Source organism: Narcine bancroftii, chromosome 10 (genome assembly GCF_036971445.1).
Source record: "Narcine bancroftii isolate sNarBan1 chromosome 10, sNarBan1.hap1, whole genome shotgun sequence".
Taxonomy (NCBI): Eukaryota; Metazoa; Chordata; class Chondrichthyes; order Torpediniformes; family Narcinidae; genus Narcine; species Narcine bancroftii.
This window is the reverse complement of record NC_091478.1, coordinates 12485906-12506627: the sequence shown is the minus strand read 5'-3', so window position 1 is coordinate 12506627 and position 20722 is coordinate 12485906. Positions and strand designations below refer to the sequence as shown.

General features: G+C 40.3%; 1 protein-coding gene and 1 long non-coding RNA gene across 6 annotated transcripts; one reads left to right on the top strand and one right to left on the bottom strand.

The window, feature by feature from the left end:
- Nucleotides 1–1899: 1899 nt before the first annotated feature.
- LOC138744171 (uncharacterized) lies at nt 1900–5370 on the bottom strand. 4 transcript variants are annotated; one of them, XR_011345339.1, is made up of 2 exons: nt 4789–5370; nt 1900–1986 (listed from the first exon to the last, which is right to left on the bottom strand). It is a non-coding gene; the product is annotated as an uncharacterized lncRNA (long non-coding RNA). The 4 variants fall into 4 exon arrangements; XR_011345342.1 differs by lacking the exon at nt 4789–5370 and adding an exon at nt 4583–4781; XR_011345340.1 differs by lacking the exon at nt 4789–5370 and adding an exon at nt 2102–2372.
- On the top strand, nt 4994–20722 carry bag3 (BCL2 associated athanogene 3). Of its 2 annotated transcripts, XM_069899873.1 has the most exons (5): nt 5008–5421; nt 8204–8248; nt 11352–11702; nt 12232–12807; nt 15828–20722. In XM_069899873.1, the coding sequence occupies exons 1-5, from the start codon at nt 5242–5244 to the stop codon at nt 16515–16517; spliced, it is 1842 nt and encodes a 613-aa protein (XP_069755974.1). In that variant the 5' UTR covers nt 5008–5241; the 3' UTR covers nt 16518–20722. The 2 variants fall into 2 exon arrangements, with proteins under 2 accessions (XP_069755972.1, XP_069755974.1); XM_069899871.1 differs by lacking the exon at nt 8204–8248 and having other exon boundaries at nt 4994–5421.

The following is a 20722-nucleotide window of genomic DNA, read 5'->3' as shown; positions in this document are numbered from 1 at the left end:
ATCTGAGTCTGTTCCAAAACAATAATCCATTACTCCACAGCATGTCCAATTAACACCTACTTGTGAAGTCTCTTTTGGCATTCTTCAAAGTTTTTTGCAAAGGCACTCAGAGCCTGGACTGTCTGGCTTGAGCGAAGCTCTGGCATTTTAAATGAAATCTGTGTTGTGGTGTTTGTCTTTGTTTGTGACCTACACTAAAAAAAAACCCCACAATTTATCTTCCAAAAACATATCTATACATAATATAAAACATAACATAATCCATCCCACTATGAAACATCTGGCATAAAAGAAGAGGTCATTGCATTGAAGTGCTGCACGTATTTATGGATTAAGAGCATTAAAAAAGTGAGAGTCAAAATTATTGACACATTGAATCCTCCCTCAGCACCAAACACTCATTTATGTTCATCCTACCCGCACCCATTTTTAATTCCTGCATTCCTATGTACATCCCTCAGATTCTACCCTCACCCATAAACTGAGGGCAGCTTATCGCGGACAACTAACTGGTGAACACTGACATCTTTGGGTCATGAGGGGAAACTGGGTCATCTGGAGAAAACCCACATGGTCATAGAGAGAACTTCACATAGGCAGCACCCATGGTCAGGACTGAAGCCAAGTTGTTGAAGTTATGAGACAGATGCCCCCACCAAATGCACCAAGGTGGCCCTCCACTTGAGCTTTTACCTGGTGCCCACAGGTATCTTAATGTTCCTGAACTCATATGTGGATGGAGATTAGAGTGAAAAAACATTGGAGAGGACCAAAGAATTGTACTGAGAAGATCCTAAAATTAGAGTTCAATTTACTGTTCTAATTTCAATATTCACAGATAATCTGAATTCAATTATCAGCATTCTGGTTGAAAAGTGGAATTATTCTGCGATTCAGAGGAAGACCATCATTAACATCAGGAATAGCAAAAAAGGCTGTTCTTTCAAAGGGACTAAATCAGTGCAGGTCACTTGTCACAAAGAGCATACAGAGAGAAGATAAGCATGCCCAACATGGCTAAACACTAGCATTTCAGAAAACCCAGGGTGATAATGACACATGATAATTAGATTTAATGAGGACTTGAATGCACACTTAAAGAGCTCTGACCAAGGAACAGCTCATGGAACAAGACCATTACAGTAATTATTGTGAGAAATAAATGGATCAGAATCAGAATTTATTTGTCATGAACATGTCACAAAATTGGTTCGTTTTGCGCAGTATTACAGGTGCAAAGATTGCTATAAATTACATTTTAAAATTAAATAAATTAGTGCAAAAGAAAAGTAATGAGGTCGGGTCTGGTTCATTGTCCATTCAGAAATCTAATGGCAGAGTGGAAGAAGCTGTTGTTGTACTGTTGGGTGTTTGTCTTCAGGCTCCTGTACCTCCTTCCTGATGGTAGCAGTGTGAAGAGGGCATGGCCTGGGTGGTGAGGGTCCTTGAAGATAGAGGCTGCTTTCTTAGATGTCTTGTAGATGTCTTTGATGGAGTGAAGACAGATGCCCATGATGGCATTGGCTGAATTCACAATGCTCTATCATCTTTTCCTGTCCTGTGCATCAGCTCTTCCATACCAGACAATGATGCAACCAGTCAGTATTCTCTCCACAGTACACCTGTAGAAATTTCCATGAGTTTTAAGCGACATAGAAATGTCCTCAAACTCCACACGAAAGTAAAACTTTTGTCCATACATTACATGACGAAGGCCAAAGCTCGAACCCTTCTTTATTTCCTGAAAGAAATCATGTAGCTGAATAATACAATTTGGATCATTTGTTTTTGATGAGTTAATGGAGAGCAATAATAATAATAAAATACTGCTTCATTTTTTTCCCCTTTTCCCAGTTTCAATTGGGGAATAGTTTATCCTCAACCGTGTCCTGAGACTCACCAGTACCAAGAAATGCTCTGTTGAAGATGGTGGAGGTATACAGCTCCAGGGATTATCTTGTGACCCAAAGGTAAAATGCTGGAAAACTGAAATAAAAACAGATAAAAACCTTTAATATTCAGGTCAGGCAGGTTCAGTGGAGAGTTTAATCAGTTCTGCTGAAAAGTTTTTGATGTGAAAGGTTAATTCTGTTTTTCTGACCTGTTGAGAATTTGCTGCATTTTCTAATTAATTATCTTGTGAAAATTGGAGAACTGTTTTGAAAGTCTATGTTGACAAGTTAATCCTTGTGAATAAAACCCAGGAGGATATAACAATCAGAAATGTCTCTGAAGTGGGTCAAGTGAAGTTAACATGTTTCTGAAATGTACAGAAATGAATTTACCCAATATTGTTGGATGCCTTCCATCCCTGGAAATCTAGAACGGAAGATATCCAGTGAATTTATAACTTTAACACAAGTAAGAGTAATTCAGCTACAAAGATCAGTGTTTAATTTTAACAGAGGAACAATGTCTGATGTAATATTAATTGTGACAGTAATGATGACTTATTGGCTGTCTTTAATGATCATGTCATCTGACAAACTACTCTAAATACAAACCACCGTGAAGATCACCTGCTAAGCCATCTCCCAACTGCACTTTGGCAAGTCTGATTACCTAGCTGTACTTCGGCTGGTGTTCAAACATAGGCTAAGGACCTCAGCACCAATGGCAAAGGTGGTAAAAGTATGGTCGACAGAGGCAGAGGAGCATTGCAGGAGTTGGACTGCTTTGAATTGATGAACTGGACCATATTCAAGGACTCATCCTTAGACCTCAACATGTGTCACTGACTTCATCAAGACCTGCATGGATGAGTGTGTGCCCTACTGGGAGTTCCCTAACCAGAAGCCTTGGATGAATCAGAAGATTCGTAACCTACTGAGGGCGAGATCAAGGGTGTTTAAGGCCTATGATCCAGATCTCGACAAGAAGTCCAGGTACGACCTGCGGAAGGCTATCTCAGCAACAAAGAAGCAATTCCGGAGGAAGCTAATCAGAGACATATACTCCCCAACTATGGCGGGAAGGGTAGGCAATTACAGCCTACAAAGTGAGGGGGAGCCATCATAAATGGCTGTGATGCTTCACTCCTTAATAAGCTGAATATCTTCTGTGCCGGCTTTGAGAAGGAGAACTCCACAATGCCTACGAGAATCTCGGCAAAGGGTAAGGACCCTGTGATATCTGTCTCTGAGGCCGACGTGTGAACATCATTGAAGAGGTTGAACCCTCACAAGGTGTCAGGCCCTGATGGCGTAACTGGCAAGATACTGAAGATCTATGCCAACCAACTAGCCTGTGTTCACAGGTGTCTTCAATCTCTTACTGTGGCAGTCAGAGGCTCCCACCTCCTTCAAAAGGGCATCAATCATCCCAGTGCCCAAGAAGAGTAGAGGGAGCGGCCTCAACGACTGTCACCCTGTCGTTCTCATATCAGCTGTGATGAAATGCTTTGAGAGGATGTTCATGGCCAGAATTAGCACACATCTAAGTTTGAGAAGATTTGGTACGTCGAAGACTCTCAGAAACTTCTTCGGGTGCACTGAGGAGTGTATTCTGGCTGGCTGCTTATCTGGTATTAAAGTGCCAATGCTCAGGGCAATAAAAATTTCCAGAGGGTTGTTAATTCGGCCTCTGACATCATGGGCACCAGCCTGCACTCCATCAAGGACATCTATAAGAGGTGGTGTCTGAAGAAAGCAGCCTCTATCCTCAAGGACCCCCAGCATCCAGGTCATGTCCTCTTGACTCTGCCACCACTGAGGGAAAAAAGCTACAGGAGCCTGAAGTCTGGCAAAAGGACAGCTTTTTCCTCTCTGCGATCAGATCCCTAAATGAACAATGAACCATCAAGACTACCTTACTTTGTTTTCCTCTTGCTCACTTTTTATTTATTTTGTAACGCGATTTATATACAGTAAATGTTTGCTTTGTGATATTACAGCTTTTCCACACCCCAACTACAACTTTGCTGACCCGACAAAACCAATATCCAGTATAGATTCCGCTTTCCCAGCATCAGACAGTCTGTCACTTTCTCCCTGATTTTTTTTTAATGGGATTCAGCAACATTGATATCTTGCGCTAACTGAGCTCCCGATGGTGTTAAACCATTCTCATGGAAAGCAAGAAAAAAAAGTCATTTTTAATAACTAGTCTTGTAAACATTCTCCATGAAGCCAAAGAACAAGTGGGACATCCGCCTTTGTGTAACTAAGAAGCTGAAATCCTAACTAGGCCTATTGCATGGTTTTTTGAAATAATTATTCTTGACACAATAGATTCACACTAATAAATTAAGTCACTACATTTAAGAGAAGGTTGGATGTGGACATGGATATGAGGGGGTTGGAGGGTTATGGGTGGTGGGATCGAGTGGAGTTGTTCAAGTGAACCGGCATGGACTCGAAGGGCCGATATGGCCTGTTTCTGTGCTGTCAACTGTTATATGGTTATAAAGACAAGTCATCAATGAGTACAATTCAGGACATTACATGTTCTGCAGACATACATTGTTCCTTTTTTTAAAAAAAAGTGAATGGTTGAAGATGATGTTAAATAACTAATTCCATGTTAATTGCCTGAGCAAAGAGCCGCAACAACGCACTGGATGACACTGGATTTCTCTGGTTACCTGTGTTTCCAGAAACTGCTCCCTTACTCACAACTGGTGCCTGATAAATCACAGTTCTCATTAGCAAATGGGAGGTTATTGCTGCAAAGTTTTATTTCTCATCCACAAGAGTTTTAAATGACTTAAAACTCGGTGTGTTGTTTCTGAAATTGGATCCAGATCGCGTTTAAATATCGTTATTTCTTTAAATACAGTATATGTTTCACCTTATATGGAAGGTGAAATGACATCGTCAAGGCCTTTTCCCATTGAAACTTTTGCCATATTTGGCTAGCGTGGCATCTCTGGATCTTTTCTACAATATTATTATCAGGAGAAATTCGCTCGCTCAACTTTAAGGGGATCATGGCTCGGGTAAGAGGGGTGGGGGACAGCTCTTCGTCGAGAGCTCATGACCGTCAAGCTCCTCCCTCTTCGTCCCGAAAGCCAATACAGTCACGACGATCCACTTTCTCAGCACCTCTTGCAGGGTGACTGGCGGCCGTGCGGGATTAGTTCATGTGCCCTGGTTCATCATCTCACCCAGTCGTTATCAGAAGAGCCCTGGAAGACTCTTCCTGCGCACTGTCCTCCTCTCGTGTTCCAGACCCTTTCCCAGTCCAGCTCTCGCCTCCCTTTGTCAGTCTCTCTCCATTGCAGCGGGGGAAGCGGAGTGCAGAATGGCACAGTTCACCGTCCCAAGCTTCGCGATGAAGGTTTCGCCCAGTGCGAAGGCCGACACCGACGCTCTTCCACCGGGCTGGGAGGTGAAGATTGATCCCCAGACCGGCTGGCCTTTTTTCGTCGACCACAACAGCAGAACGACAACGTGGAGTGACCCGAGGCTGGAACCGCACAAGGTCAGTGTTGCGTCCCAAGGGGCAGATTGAAAAAGTTTCAACCCCCCCCCCCCAAAAATAATGGGACAGGTGCATTTTGAAAAGAAGGGCTTTGCCCGAGTCTGGCTGAAGGCAATCGCCTGCAGTGCGTGCGTCCTTCTGCAAGCAGGGGGTTCGGTGCTGGATTGTAACCATTGCGATCATCATCCAGGCTCCATTTCAAAATAACTGGCCAGTTGCAAAACTTAATCTTTTTAGAGCCCTCCAGTAATTTCAAACAATTACAATCTTAACCAGTCTCTGAAAGTTGCCCAGAATCAAGTGATAGTTTCACAGGGTAAGACTGTGCTTCGGATGACGCACTGCAGTCCAATCTGATGAGCCATCGGCTGGTTAACCTTTAACTTTCACCCTTCAGTCAGGTTTATTTCAAGCCATTGCCATGACGTGGTTCAACGTGCAGCTTGAGTTTTGGGGGACGTATCCGATCACAAATTCTCCAATGCAAGCCCCTTGAGTGAGAAAGTGGGCCGAATTCGTGGAGAATCCGGCTCGACTCAAGGGAGTCTGGCAGCTGACACTTGGTTTCATTGACCGAGCCAGTTGTCCAGAGCAAGTTTGGAGACGTGGGGGGGGGGGGGGGGGGGGGCTCCACAGCTGTCAGATGTTAAAAGTAGTGCTGTGCTGGGTGGTGACATCCAGCATAGCTCAGAGGCATGTCGTGAAGTTTCTACCGTGTGAAGTCAGCGACCCGAAACTTCCCCCCCCACCCCCAGTGATGCGCTCATAAATTTGGAGCGTCTTTCACCCAGGCAAGGCCAACATTCTAACTCTGTACCCACGCGCAAAATGAGGAGGACTCTGTGTCTCCTGGAAGTTTTAGCAACAAACAAAGAAGAATTTATTCCCCCCACCCCATTAAGATCTGCAGATGGTGTGCAGTTCTTAAATAGCCAGAAAATGAGCTGATCTATAAGAAATATTTTTGAAAAAAATCTATTCTAAAAATAAAAAGAGTATTGTGAATGGCATAAATGAACAATTTGGAGAAAATAAAAAGGGTATTGTGAATGGCATAAATGAACAATTTGGAGAAAAACAGTGGCTCAATTCATCCTGTTTCATCATTCATATAATTTTACAGTAACATATGATCTTTCAAAATACTTTTTCCCCTGAAGAACACCTCACAAATGATCAATTTTTAGTATTTCAGAAAACTGTCTATCGACTGATTCCTAAATTTGCTGTAAAGTGAGGGCATTTGGGCTGATGGAAAGGCACGGGGAGGGGGTCAGGGATTGGGAATACATTTTCCTTTGGAAATTTTGGTACAGACTTGATGGGCTGAACTTCTCACTTTTTGCTGAATCATGTAATCACAATTGGGAGAGTGTGAAGCGCTGGCCTGGGCCCTAAATACTTTATGGAGTTTCAATGGGTAAGAGGGCACTATTCAAACACTTGGGTCGCCAGCTGCCATCAAGTTGAAAGGGATTGAATGCTTCAATGTAATCTACTGCTCAATGGCTCTGATCGGAATGAACTGAACACCAACAAGTTCTGGAGTCATGCGCTAAAACGTCAAAACTCTCCTTTTGGGAAAATTCTGCTTTTTGAGCAATTACTCTTCAATTAATTGTCATATGTTATACTGTTCTGAAATCTACACTTGGTATTTTGTATCAATCAGATTCCATTTCACCTATAAATTCATTAATCTACACAACTTATTGAGTCTGTTTGCTTCCCTTCGGAGCAAGCTGCTTGAAATCATATTTTCTTTAATATTCTCTTCAATATTTTTGTTCAAATCTGATTCATCTTAAACAACTTAATGGACTTGGTTTCAATTGTCTTTTGAGTTTTCTGACAAACATTTGGGTGAAAAAAACTTCTTTTATGCTTCAAGGAAGTGATGAATATGGGGATAAAACTATCAACATCTTTTCAATAATTGTTTGACTTCTTGTTCTGGGACAGCAATCTGACCCCTGAGTCACAGCTTTTAGGTAAAAAAGAAACTCAAAGGAATTCTGAATGAGGCTATTAAAAATGCAAACCAAGCATTAGTGTTTATTTATAGAGGGAAATAAATGATTTAAGAAGAAAAAAAATCTGCACTATACTTGTGTAGAACTCTAAATAGACCACATTAGGTATCCATAGTTCTGGATGCTATTTTATAGAAAGGATACAGAAATATTAAAGAGGGGGGTAAAAAGATTTATTAGGAATTTACTCGAAACAGGTCGTCACATTGAGAAGAAGGAATAATACATTAATAGGATCAGGCCCTTTGTGCTGAACTGTAAGACCATAGTAGCAGAATTAAGCCATTCAGCCCATCGAGTCTGCTCCACCATTCAAATCATGGCTGATGTATTTTTCCTTTCAACCCCATTCTCCTGCCTTCTCCCATAACCTTTGACTTCCTTACTGATCAAAAACCTATCAACCCCTGCTTTAAATGACGCACAAGTTAAACTAAAGCTCTGATCCTTACACATCACATGATACACATCCCTTTATTCCCTGCATATTCGTGTATTTATCTAAAAGCCTCTTAAATGCTAGCATTGTATTTGCTTTCACCACTATCACTGAAAGCTCATTCCAGGCACTTTCCACTCTGTTTAAGAAAAAAATCCTGCTCATCACCTTTAAGCACCCCCTCCCCACCACCCCCAACCACACCACCTCACCTTAAATGCATGTCCTCTTGTATGTGACATTTTTATTCTGGGAAAAATATTCTGACTACCCCATCAATGTCTCTCATAATTTTATATATTTCTATTAGGTCGCCTTTCAGCCACAAATGATGTCACAGAGAAAACAACCCCAGGTTTGTCCAAATGTAGATCATACCCTCTCATTGAGACAACATCGTGGCAAATCTCTTCTGCACCCTTTTCAAAGTCTCCACCTCCCTCCTGTAAGGGGGTGACCAGAATTGCGCACAATATTCCTCAGTGAAGCCTAACCAACATTTTACATGGAATGGAGTGAATGAACTGGATCAGCTTTTTCACTGAATGTTATGAAAACTCTTTATACAGTAGGCACACACCTGTGACAATGAAACAGGAGGTATCAATGCTACTTAGTCACCAACACAAAATACAAGGAATTTGAAAGGAACTTATTTACCCAGGAATCGGAATGATATCACAGGAAGTGTTCAGGTGTAAGGTGTAGGTGCATTGAAGAGGAGTTTAAATAAGTATACACAGAGAAGACAAAACAATGCTTGTCTGATGTAATTGAATGAGGAAAGATGTGGGGAGGGGCAGGGAAGGTTCAACTGGAGTATTAATGCTGCTGCCGACTGATTGAACGAATTAACCTAGGTTTGTGCAATTATTTTGTGTGACGCTTCCTACATGGAGGTAAACTAGAAATGAGCACATACAGACAATGGATTATTGAAGTGAACTGTGGGAAGAGCTCAGAGGTGAAGCCTGGGAGTTAGTTTGTCCAGAGTTATTGTTTTGATTGTGACATGATTAACTCAGACGAACGAGTGTGCAATTATATGGCATCTTTAACATAAAAATGTTTCGCAGATTAAGGGAATGAGCAGGTGATGAATTATGAAGGTAGAAGCGAGAAGAGACCACAAAAACTTTGCAGAAGGTGGGTTTTAAGGAAATCTTTCAAACTGAGAGAAAAATGAAATGTTTCAGAGAGGGAGATAGAGGAAGCGGAAAAACTCCACCAATCATTGTACTCTCACGGCGTGAGAGCTTGGGGGGGGGGGGGGGGGGAGTTATCTCACTCACGCCATGATTTGAGAAGTGCAGAAGGGATTATTGATCCTGTAGTGACTGTATGGGATTGAGTGAAGCTCTCAGGAAGTGAATCAGGCCACTCAGACTCTTTAGTTTGCCAGTAGTTTTGTCATTGGGTTCTGGCTGAACTGCACCTCATGTCTACTTACTTGCTTTGTCTATTCTGCTTGACTTTCTTCCCAAAGCAAATTCCATTTGATATAGAAGTACTTTTGGAGACTATTTCCAGACTTTCAATCTACGATGTTAACACCCAGTGCGCTTCCTGATTCTACTGCCAAATAACCTATATCTAATTTTCAGATTGTTTTTCTTGTTCATCAGAAGAGATGTCATCCCTTTTATCTACTTTTGGAGTGTACTAATCAGAGACGATCTTCAATCTCCCAAACTCAAGAAAATACAAAACCTTTTCTCCTAATTTAATTCTTTAAAGCCTGGTGTTTTTGCAGTGAATCTGTGATGCACCCAAAACAGAGTGGTGCACTATAGATCTAAATAAGAGTTTCTACAGCTATAATTCCCACTCATTGTGGAACTAATTGTACACTGAACTGCCCCTAATATGATTCTTAAAGTTGAGCCAACCATTGACATAATTTCTGAGGAATGAGTGAATCTTAAAGAAAGAATTTCATTCAGGACATTTGTGTTCTTGTCATTTGTATTTAACATACAAGCAGCAATGAAAATCCTGAGAGGTGCATGATATGATGCTTCAGAAATGTTGACTTGTCTTGCCAGTTTCCAGCAGTATGCCTTATGGTCCAGTGCAAAGTCTTACTGTGACCTATCTAACAAGATTTAGCTTGCTAATTTACTATGAAAAGATGACTAAACCTCTTAATGAATGGGTTTTTTTAAAAATCTCCTGTGTTTAATCAAAGAACTAATAGATTATTTTTAAATGTAAACATACAGCACATTAGCAGGCCCTTCTGGGCCATGAGCCCTTGCCCCCCAAATAACCAACAACCCCTGTATGTTTTTTTCAAAGCTGGGAGGAAACTGGAGTACCCGGAGGAAATACAGGGAGAATGTACAAACTCTTTACAGACAGTGCTGGATTATTTATTCAGATGTTTAGAATTTTCTAAATGATGAATAGAGATCATCATCCAGTGAAGTTATAAACATCCAGTGTGAGTGTGCAAGTTTAAATACTGCAAGCTTCAGCTCCTGATGAAGCCCAACGAAAGAGCATTCTCCAGTTCACAATGCAGAACAGTATTAAACACGTACAGATAACGCATACAGACAAATGATACATAGACACAGCACAGATGTATTCAGATAAAGATGTTGTAGAGTCACATCGAGTTGTTTTAACAGACATTCAGCAGCCTCACTCTGCCCGTGGAAAGAAATCACATTTCCAATAAAAATCATGAATCACAAAGTGCTTACTTTACTTTTCCATTTTGACTATTGCATGTTTCCCTCAACCATTACTATTTTGATTCAAGCATTCTCAATGGAGAGAGAAATACAGTTAACATTTCAGCTCATTTAGTCATCATCTTAGCAGGAGACACGGCTACACACAGCATTTTCTGTTTTTAGTAAGACTTAAAGCATTTGTTGGTTTTACCAACCCACTTTACAATTTTAAATTGTTTTCTTTTCCAAAATATATTGAGCATCAAAAACAACTTTGTACACACAATACAGATGTAGATTTTGCTCAAGTTTTTTTAAAAAACAAATATTCACATTCACCCTCGGAGACCCCAGACCCCTGCTCCCTGACCACCTTGGCATCTTTGCTGATGGTATCATTGACCTTACCGATTGTACTGGTATAACCGTCTCACCGTTAGTTTTACACAAAAAGCATTTATAATTTAGAGAAATAATGCATAAAGGTTTGCCATTTTAAATTGTTTTCATATAGCCCAATAAACCTATTGGAGGGGTTTAGCATTAAAGCAGGTAAAAAAAATAACTTGAATTAAAATTAATGGGACAGGAGATGGCTTTTGCCAAATAATTCTCAATTTTTTGTTTATATGTTGTGTTTAGATTATCACAATTCTAGATTATGATAATTTTTTTGCTGGTTGCTTTATATTTCCAAAATGTTATCGGTTTTGTGTAGACACAACATAAAATGTAAATGTGAATATGAATCCTGCTCAGGGCATTTTCTATTTCCAGGAAAGACAAAGTTTTTCCAATGGATCCCATCCATCGGGATATCCACAACCCTCGCAGGATCTCTCCAAACCACATGGCCCCCAGCTTCGTCCAGGCTACATTCCCATCCCGGTGATCCACGAAGGGGTGCCTGAAAATTATCTACAGAAAGTACACTACCCTCCCCAGCAGCCTGACCTGCAGAGACTTAAAAGTGAAGTGCGACCACACTCCCCATTAAGGGCACGGTCTCCATCCAGGCTCTCAGCGAGAGCTGAGTCACCAGCTGGGACTCCATTAGAAGCCACACAAGCAGATAAACAAAGTGGACAAACGTCAGCAACTGCTTCCAATCAGCCACAAGGGCCAGAGGTAACTTGTCTATTGATCTCAATATTCTATTTTGGCCACTCCTCGAAAGAAATGGGCAGAGTTCTGTCAGGAATTAGATGTGTTGGGGGGGGGGAGGAGGGTGTCGGTCACTTAAAACAACAGTTTGAAAACTGATATCATAAAGTGTTAATAATTTACAAAAAGTTTATTTTACTTTGAACACTTTGAAGATTTCCTTAAACTCGATCACAAGGCGAATTATAAACGTGTCACCTGTTCCTTCCAGTAAGCTAATTGTGGATTTATTTTTAGAGTGTCATGTTTGAGAGTTTAAAAATAGCCAACCCATGATGGGATATTCTTTTTCATCTTCTCTTGCTCTGTGGCACACCATTACAAGTTTTGCATTTGTCTTTTGCACTCTGAAAAGATACTTTGAATTATAAGCACCAAAAGGTCTTTGTAATGCTTTTGACAAATTTTCTCATCAGTTCCATAGACAGTATGACTATAATACATGATGATTGAAAAACGTCCTGGTAACATTCTCGATCACTCTTTATTTCAGAATTCATTTTTCCAAACCAGCCCCCAATCATTTGCATCGCAGCCACACAATCGATCAAAATTAGGAAATACCCAACGACCTTCAGGTTATATTTCTATACCTGTGATCCATGAAGGAATTGGAGCAAAGCCAACTCAACAGGTATACTCCCCTAAGCCTCAGATGCAGTACCCAGACCAGCCCACCCAGCACCCAGTGCAACAGGCTCAGTACCCAACACCACAAACACGTCCTTCGGTGCATCAGACAGAGTACCCGGCCCAGCAAGTGCATCACCCAGCCCAGCAAGTGCAGAATCCTGCCCAACAAGCACAGTACCCAACCCAGCAGGTGTATCATCCTGGCCCACAGGTACAGCACCCTTCCCAGACGACTCAGTACACAGTCCAGCAACAACACCCAGCTACCTACAAGGTTTCTCCTGATGACTGGGGAGCATCCAGAGCTGGAGCACAGTTACCATTAAGAAAGACTCAAAAGGAAGCATCAAGTCGTGAGAGCTCTCCAGCTCGGATGTCAACACAGGGTCAATCTCAACCATCTATCTACACCAGCACAAGTGCGGATAGACCACAGGTATGAAGGCACGTTTCTGATAAATATCAAATTGTTTTAGAGCAGTATTTCTTAATCTGTAGTCTGTGGTGGTCCGCAGAATTGCGGTATGTGGTCTGTGGACAAATATTACTAACTTAATAAATAAGTAATATTTGAAATAAGTTGTAAATTTGAGTACTCAAATTGTCAAGAAATATTTCCCACCAAAACAAATCAAAAATCCCTTTGATGGTCTGGGAAAGGTTGAAGCTCAGCCTTTCTGGACCTCAGGTAGTCCATAGGTTTGTGAGAGGAGGTTAAGGAAAGGAATGCTGAACCGTGGATGAAAGAAGTTTGAGAATTACTATTTTAGGCCATAAGCAGCAATGCTCATGTTTATCTTTTCAAGCGGAAGATGCGCTAACTAGGAAATGTCGAAAATGCTGTTTGCGCAAATTAGGACTTCAGAGTCTGAAGTGTCATTTGTCTGTGTTAATGGATCCATCCAATGAGAAAATGGAGACTATAGTATAATCAGAGCATTGAATGAAGCCAGGAGTAAAACATGAAAGTTATGTAGACAGCATGACTGAAGTAAAAACACAATGTTGGAGAAACTCAGCAGATTTAAACCAATATTTCAAACTTGAACCCTTCATCGAGGTATGAACAAAAGCCCACAAACAGACAGGCAAAGCAGGTACCAATTGGAGCAAACTCTGAATGTGGCAACATTGTATTGGTTCCACCTTGTTCTCACTGCTGCCAGCAGAACTGGTGAATCTCACTAACCTGAGCTTGTGTAGTTCCCATCATGACGTAGACAAAGGCGGGTAACTCTGGACGTTCAACAGCTGATATTTTGTATCATGGACCCTAATTATTAGGTCAACAGTAACAAAGTAAGAAAATAAACTTGAATACTTGCATTCACCACATTGTTGTGAAACATTTGGGCCATCAAGTTTGTTTTAATGCAGAATGGCATAGAAAACAAGTCTTTTGATTCTTGAGATTGTTCATGTTGTTTAGGGGGTTCCATACCAGTTAGAGTCAAGCAAAGAGACAGTCAAAAGTGCCTTAGATATGATGCATTGGATTTAAAACATAGCACAGTCTGGGCCCTTGAGCCCACAGTGTTGTGCCAACCTAATAATCAACTCCAACTGCCGAGAATATCCTCACTTTATAACCCTCCATTTTTCTTGTCCCATGTACCTATCTAATAATCTCTTAAAAGATCCTTGTTGTACCTGCCTCCACCACTTGTCACCAACACATTTCTTGCAGTCCAGAGGTCCAGGAGGTGGGATGGTTAACCTATAAGGAGAGATTGAGTTATTTGGGGCTGTACACACTTGAATTTAGAAGAATTAAAGGGGATCATATAGGACGTAAAAAGAAAATTATGAAAGGCATAGATAAGGTAGGTAAGTTGCCCCCATTAGTGGGGGAAACTAGAATGAGGGGACATCAAGATCCAGCACGGTTGACGTAGCAGTTAGCGCAAGTCTGTTACAGTGCCAGCAATCAGGAACGGATTTGAATCCCGTGCTGTTTGTATGTACTCCCTGTGTCTATGTGGGTTTTCCCTGTGGGTTCTAGTTTCCTCTCACCATTCGAAACATTCTGCAGGTGTAGATTAATTGGGTGTAATTGGGCGCCATAGGCTTATGCGCTGAAATGGCCTGTTGTACTGTATGTCTAAATTTAAAATTAAAAAATCCAGGGTAGTATATTTAGGATGGAGATGAGGAGGAACTGATTTTCTCAGAGGGTGATTTTCACTACCCATTAAAGCAGTGGAGGCTACCTCAATAAATATATTTAAAACAAGGTTGGATAGATTTTTACAAAGTAGGGTAATTAATGGATATGGGGAAAAGGCAGGTGGGTGGAGATGAGCCTATCTTCGGATCAGCCATGATCTTATTGAATGGCAGAGCAAGCTCGACAGATTGGATGGCCGAATCCTGCTCCCATTACTTGTGTTCTTATGTTCTTGTACCCATCAGTCTCTATGTAAGAAACTTACCTCTCAGATCCCCCCCCCCACCCCGTACTTACTCACAAGTACCTTGAAACATTGCCCCCACTTGTTAGCCATTTCAGACATGGGGAAAAAAACCTCTGGCCATCCACACGATTAATGCCTCTCATCATCTTGTTCACCACTATCTGGTCACCCCTCATCCTCTGCTGCTCCAGGGAGAAAGGCCAAGTTCACTCAACTTATCCTCAAAAGGCATGCTCTCCAATCCAGGCAGCTCTATATCAGCCACATCTTTCCTGTAAAGAGGTGACCAGTATGAAACACAATATTTCAAGTCAAGTATAGCCAATGTCCTATATAACTGTAACATACTTGAACTTGATCCCACGGTTAATGAAGGCCAATACACCATCCTCTTTCACAACACTATCAGCCTGTGCAGCCACTTTGAACGTCCTATGGACAAGGACCCCAAGATCTCTCCGATCGCCCACTCTGCCCAGAGTCCTCCCATTAACCTTGTATTCTACTTTCAAATTTATCCCACCAAAATGAACCATTTCATACTTTTTTGGGTTAAACTCCATCTGCCAGTTGTCAGCGCTGCATCCTTTCAATGACCCTTTGTCACCTCTGGCAACCTTCCAGATGATCCATACCAGCACCCACTTTTGTGTTGTCTGCATTAGCAGGGTAGGCAACTGAAGGAAATGGAAATTACTCCAGAAATGAACAGAGTCTGGATGGTATATTGGAGCTGGTCCACTAAAAACATTAAGGATTGCTAAGATATTTTTTCCAATCCACTCAAACATTAATTAGCAAATAGTGCACTCTTATAAGTGCCAAGCACATAAATTCAAACTTTAAGCTATGCAAAGCATAAATAATTTATAGATTGATTCATTCATTTGATCATTGTTCCCAAAATTAGAGCTCAGCTCCATCTGAAGTAAAAACCTAGGAATGTAAATGTTCAAAAACGTTGCATTTGTTGAGCTAATTAGCTGTGTAATTTCCACCACCCTCCTTCTCCCCTTCCCACTCTCCCCACCATCCATTATAGGTTGCCCAGCAACATGGACAGCATCAGGAGTCACCCAGAATGCGGCAAGAGAGCAAGGCTAGTTCATCAGGATCCGAGCGGCCTGCAGCATATATCCCAATTCAAGTCATCCGGCAGCAACCACCTAAACCTCACCCTAAACCTGAGAAAGCTGAGAGAAGTACTCCGCCCCCTGGACCAGGCAGCGCCCAGCTAGAAGAGAATGAAAAAAAGCCCATCAACTCGGAAGCAGCTCAGAAGCACCCCGGCCTAATTAAGGTGGAGAAAATCCTTCAGAAGGTTCAGAGGCTTGAGGAAGACGTGAGTTTGTTTGAAGGGACGGGAACAGATAAACACTACTTGTTGATCGAAGAACTGCTGACCAAAGAGCTACTGGCCCTTGATTCTGTTGACCCTGAAGGTCGGGATGATGTTCGACAGGCCAGAAGGGATGGCGTGAAGAAGGTTCAAAACCTTCTAGAAAGGCTGGAACAAAAAGCCAGTGCGGTCCCAGAAGACAAAACTTTATCTGAGCTGCAGCCGCAAAATGCCGCAAGGTCAACTCAGGTGGATTCTATAGAAGATGATAAAAGCCACACTCCAACACCTGCTCAAGAATCAGAAATGGAAACAGACCAAAGCAAAATCAGCTCCATGAAACCCAGTGATGCTTGCAACATGAAAGACATATCTGATAAAAATGAGCATTAATCTTTCAAGATCTAAAGTGGACAATGTTGTGTTGTTTTACGAATGCATGCCACCAGGAAACCTCTTTCATAGTTTTCTGCCCCAGTATTATTCCCATGCCATCAGTATGGGAGAGAAAATTATGAAAACAGAGCCTTATCAGTTGAGTCTTGCAAGAAGGTTACCTGTAATTAACTTTTTGAAAAATAATCATCTCTGGGTTGTTAATGAACTGTTAACCAGATGTTAAAGCACACCTCTGATTTGCAATGTTTTCTATATACTATCTCCTTTAAGGTGTTCTTAGCCAAAATAACACATGTATGCCACTTGATGATGTTAGAAATACTTCTGAATTACCAAACAACCCAAATTATACACATTATATTTTGCCTTTGAAGTAAAAGTGTCAGTTTAGTCACTGTTGGGCACTTTATGAAGCATTGTTAAAGAGATTGATGGGAGTTTGAGTAGAGCCATAGAGATAAAAATTTCGATGTTGTGCGAAGGAAGCAATAAATTGGATTGCATTTGCACTGTGCAATATTTCTGTTCTATAAGCTATCAGAAATCAATTCCAGCTCATATATTTTGCTTCCTGTGGTTAATTTGCTTTCCAATGTGCAAGAAGAGCCATATTACTATATTTTAAAGATGGTATAAAAATGTTGCATTTCAATCTTTCTTTTGGATGGGTCCTTCTAGCTTTAAGTTTAAGGTCAAGCTCATTTGTTTATTGTTTTTGTTTTGATGTCTCCTTGTCTGCCACTATGCACCTAAATTTTGTGGGCACTGGCAAGAGTAACTCAGAATGCAGGACAGTGAAATTTGTTTCATTAAAAACAAATATCAAAAGGACTTTAATATCACCAACGCACTCGAAAGAGTCGTAGGTTAAAGTTTTTGTTTAATAGATACGAACCTCAGAGGTTATTGTGATATGAAATAGGCCAATAATGCAAGTATATGAGAGAACAGATGTACATTTTTTAAAAATGCACAATTTTAGTAATATTTAAAGATAACATTTATGACATTAATACTTTTAACATACATATGGACTTAAAAGTGTGAGCTAACGTTACATTGCTTTCCATACCCATTTCAATCTACACACCTGTGCAGTTCATACTTCAGAACTATTTTATTGGTTAGCAATTTCTGGCTAGGTTAATACATAGTCAACTACAGAGACGCAGTGCTAACTTGTGTAATGAATTATGGTATAATGATACTGAAGCTAGAACTGGTTTGAAAGCATCTTGTTGAGCAGATGTTAAAACTAAGTCTGACACTACTCCTCTCACATCCCACCCCAATCTAGCCAAGGGTAATTTTTAATTGAAATCAAGGACACTTATAGAAAGACAGTGGGCCATCTATCAATGCCCATAAGGGGCTCCAAGTGTGCATTTGGCATCCAATCCACAATTTTCATTTGGGCATGGCCAAGGGAACTATTGTGGCTGGAGCTGAAGCCAAGGCCATTTTTCCATGAGTTAGTCCTGATAAACAAGAGAAAATTCTCCACAAAAAAAAAGAGAAGAATGTAAGTTTGTACAAATCTTGATCTTAGAAGAAAAGTTTGGATCTCCTCTATTCACCACCAAATCTCTCCTCCCTCATCCATCCCCTTGGACTTTAGGTTACTGCCTCTTAACAGGTGCATGGCCACTTCCTGTCAAATTCCAGGCCATTGTGGACCTTAATGTCAACAAACAGCATGCAAACCTATTCCAGCTGTAAAAATTAGCCGACTGAGCATCCCGCAGAAAGTCTTGTTGCATTCCCACTCAACAGGAGAGGTCTTTCAGCTCATATGAACCATTTAAATCTGGCCACTTGCTATAGTCCAGAGCATACATACCCACGCAGTAAAGAGATGCATAGAACATCAACCATTACAGCACAATACAGCCCCTTTCTCCCACGATTTTGTGCCAACTGATAAAAACTTCTCCACAGCAATCTAATCGTTCCCCTCCTTCATACATAACCTTCAGTTTGGAAGTGTACAATCGTTTTAAAATGTATACTTCTGCTGAATTAAGATGCTTTGGCAAAAATGGGTTATAGATACATTTTTGAAACACATGATGCAATATTATAAATCATGTCAGAATGCATGCTCATCCTGTTAGCAGGTGACACAATTTTAATGCATTTGACACACAGCTCCCCTCCCATTGCAGACAGAAAAGTCTTGCCAAGAAGTTCTAAATGGAGACAAGGCTTTTTTTAAATGAAAGCAGCTCTCTTGGAAAATACATCACACCAATCTTTCTTCCTATTTTTTTTGTGCCCAGTGGCTGGATCTGTGCTGTGCACATGATCATTTGGATAACACTGTAAACAGCCTAAATCTTCCACAGCGACAAGAACGAAAAGACCATACTGGAGAAAGCTCCTCTGGTCTCAATTGGCTCTTGTCAGTCTAGTTTTCTGCAATAAACATTGGTTTTCTTTCAGCACCAGTAAAAACCCCTTAAAGCTGAACAGATATACAGTTGACTGCATTTAAATCAACCTATGCTTCAGTGAAATGATTGAATTACAATCTGAAGTGATTGAAATTATTTGTTTATGATAATGTAAGACATAAATGTATATTTTTATTGGATGAATGGCATGAAGGGAAAGGAACACAAACCACATTCACAGCATTCAACATCTTGTCTCATTTCCTAACTGTGGAATGTTTTTTTTTGACCACGATTCATTTTTAAATGTTACTTTATATGTTGAAAATAAGGAAGACTGAAAATGAAAGACAAGGACAAATGAAGGCTATGATTGCAAATACTTTCACAACTTTGAAGGAAAGCAAAACTATCAAGACCTTAGCAATTGACACTCGATGAACATGATACAACAGTCAAGAAAACTAAAAATGATACATTAACGTATGTCAAAAATGTTTATATCTGCAACTTAAAACATCAATGGTATCTTTATTGAATTTAATCATAGATCGAAAGAACAAGCAAAGGGACTTGCATTTAAGCGTTACATTTCACTAAAATGGTTCTCAATCCAAATTAAATAAATTGGAAGATGAATCCCAATTGTAATTTGAGCATAAAAGGCAGTAAATGCTTCCATGAACAACTGATCAATAATCTGATATTAGTTATTTGGAGAAAGCAAGGGCACTAGAAGAACTTCCCTGATCTGATCAAGATAATTAGACTCTTATGTCTATTTGAATGGCTAGAGTAGAGATAAGGCTTTGGTTTAAAACATCAATGGTAAGATGACAATTCCAAGCTCACTGCACTCACATAGTCCTGACTAGATAGAAAGTTCAAAAAGCTGCAGATGCTGGAAATCTGAGGCTATTCTAAGTATTTGTCAGTCAATTTAACATTCTAATGTTTGTCTTAATTTCCACCATCTATGATGCTATTTTTAAATAGTTTTATATTGTGTGGCAGCCTCCTGTTTTCAGTATCTAAATGATTAAGTTGTGACAGCAATATGACATTACGGATCTCTCAGCTCCTCTTGCCCGAATGATAAAAATAACCATGCCTGAGAAAATCTGATTTGTACCATGCTTGTCAAATGGCTTCATTCGCACACGACGATCTAATTTGCTGACAAAAGGCAAAGATCAGCGCGTATTTTCATTTCGGAGCAGAAGCTGGCTCTTTCAAAAATAAAGAATAATTCATAACACATTTATATACGAGTGATCTGTTCTTATGGAATGAGTTTCATGTTACCCAAGCATTAACGTCCAGCTGATTTCAGTTTTCTATCCACATAGAGAATACAAAAATACAACCAATGGGAAGATTGATTCTGGGAAGGGCAACTCATATGGATTATTTCTGTTAAGCTATACAATAAAAGGGAAATTGTCTGCAATGTTATGACAAAAGAAAGTCTTGAGCATGGTTGTGCTATGTCTTGAAAGATTATCATTTGAATGATGTCTATAAATAGACTTACCCAAGGTATTTGCCTCTTTAATTTTCCATTAGCATTGTTTACAGTAACTGTGTAAGATGTGAAATTCATAAATATTATGCTATTCACCATATCATAAATTTATTCACCAGTTTAAAGGAATGTTTCTTTTCAAAACCTGTGAGTGTGTATCTTGTTTATCAAAGATGATATTAATGCACTTTCTCTTTTTTAAACACCAAAGAATGGAATTGTCCCCTGTTGTGTATTCTATTCTATGAAGTAACTGCTATGATGTACAAATGTAATAAAGC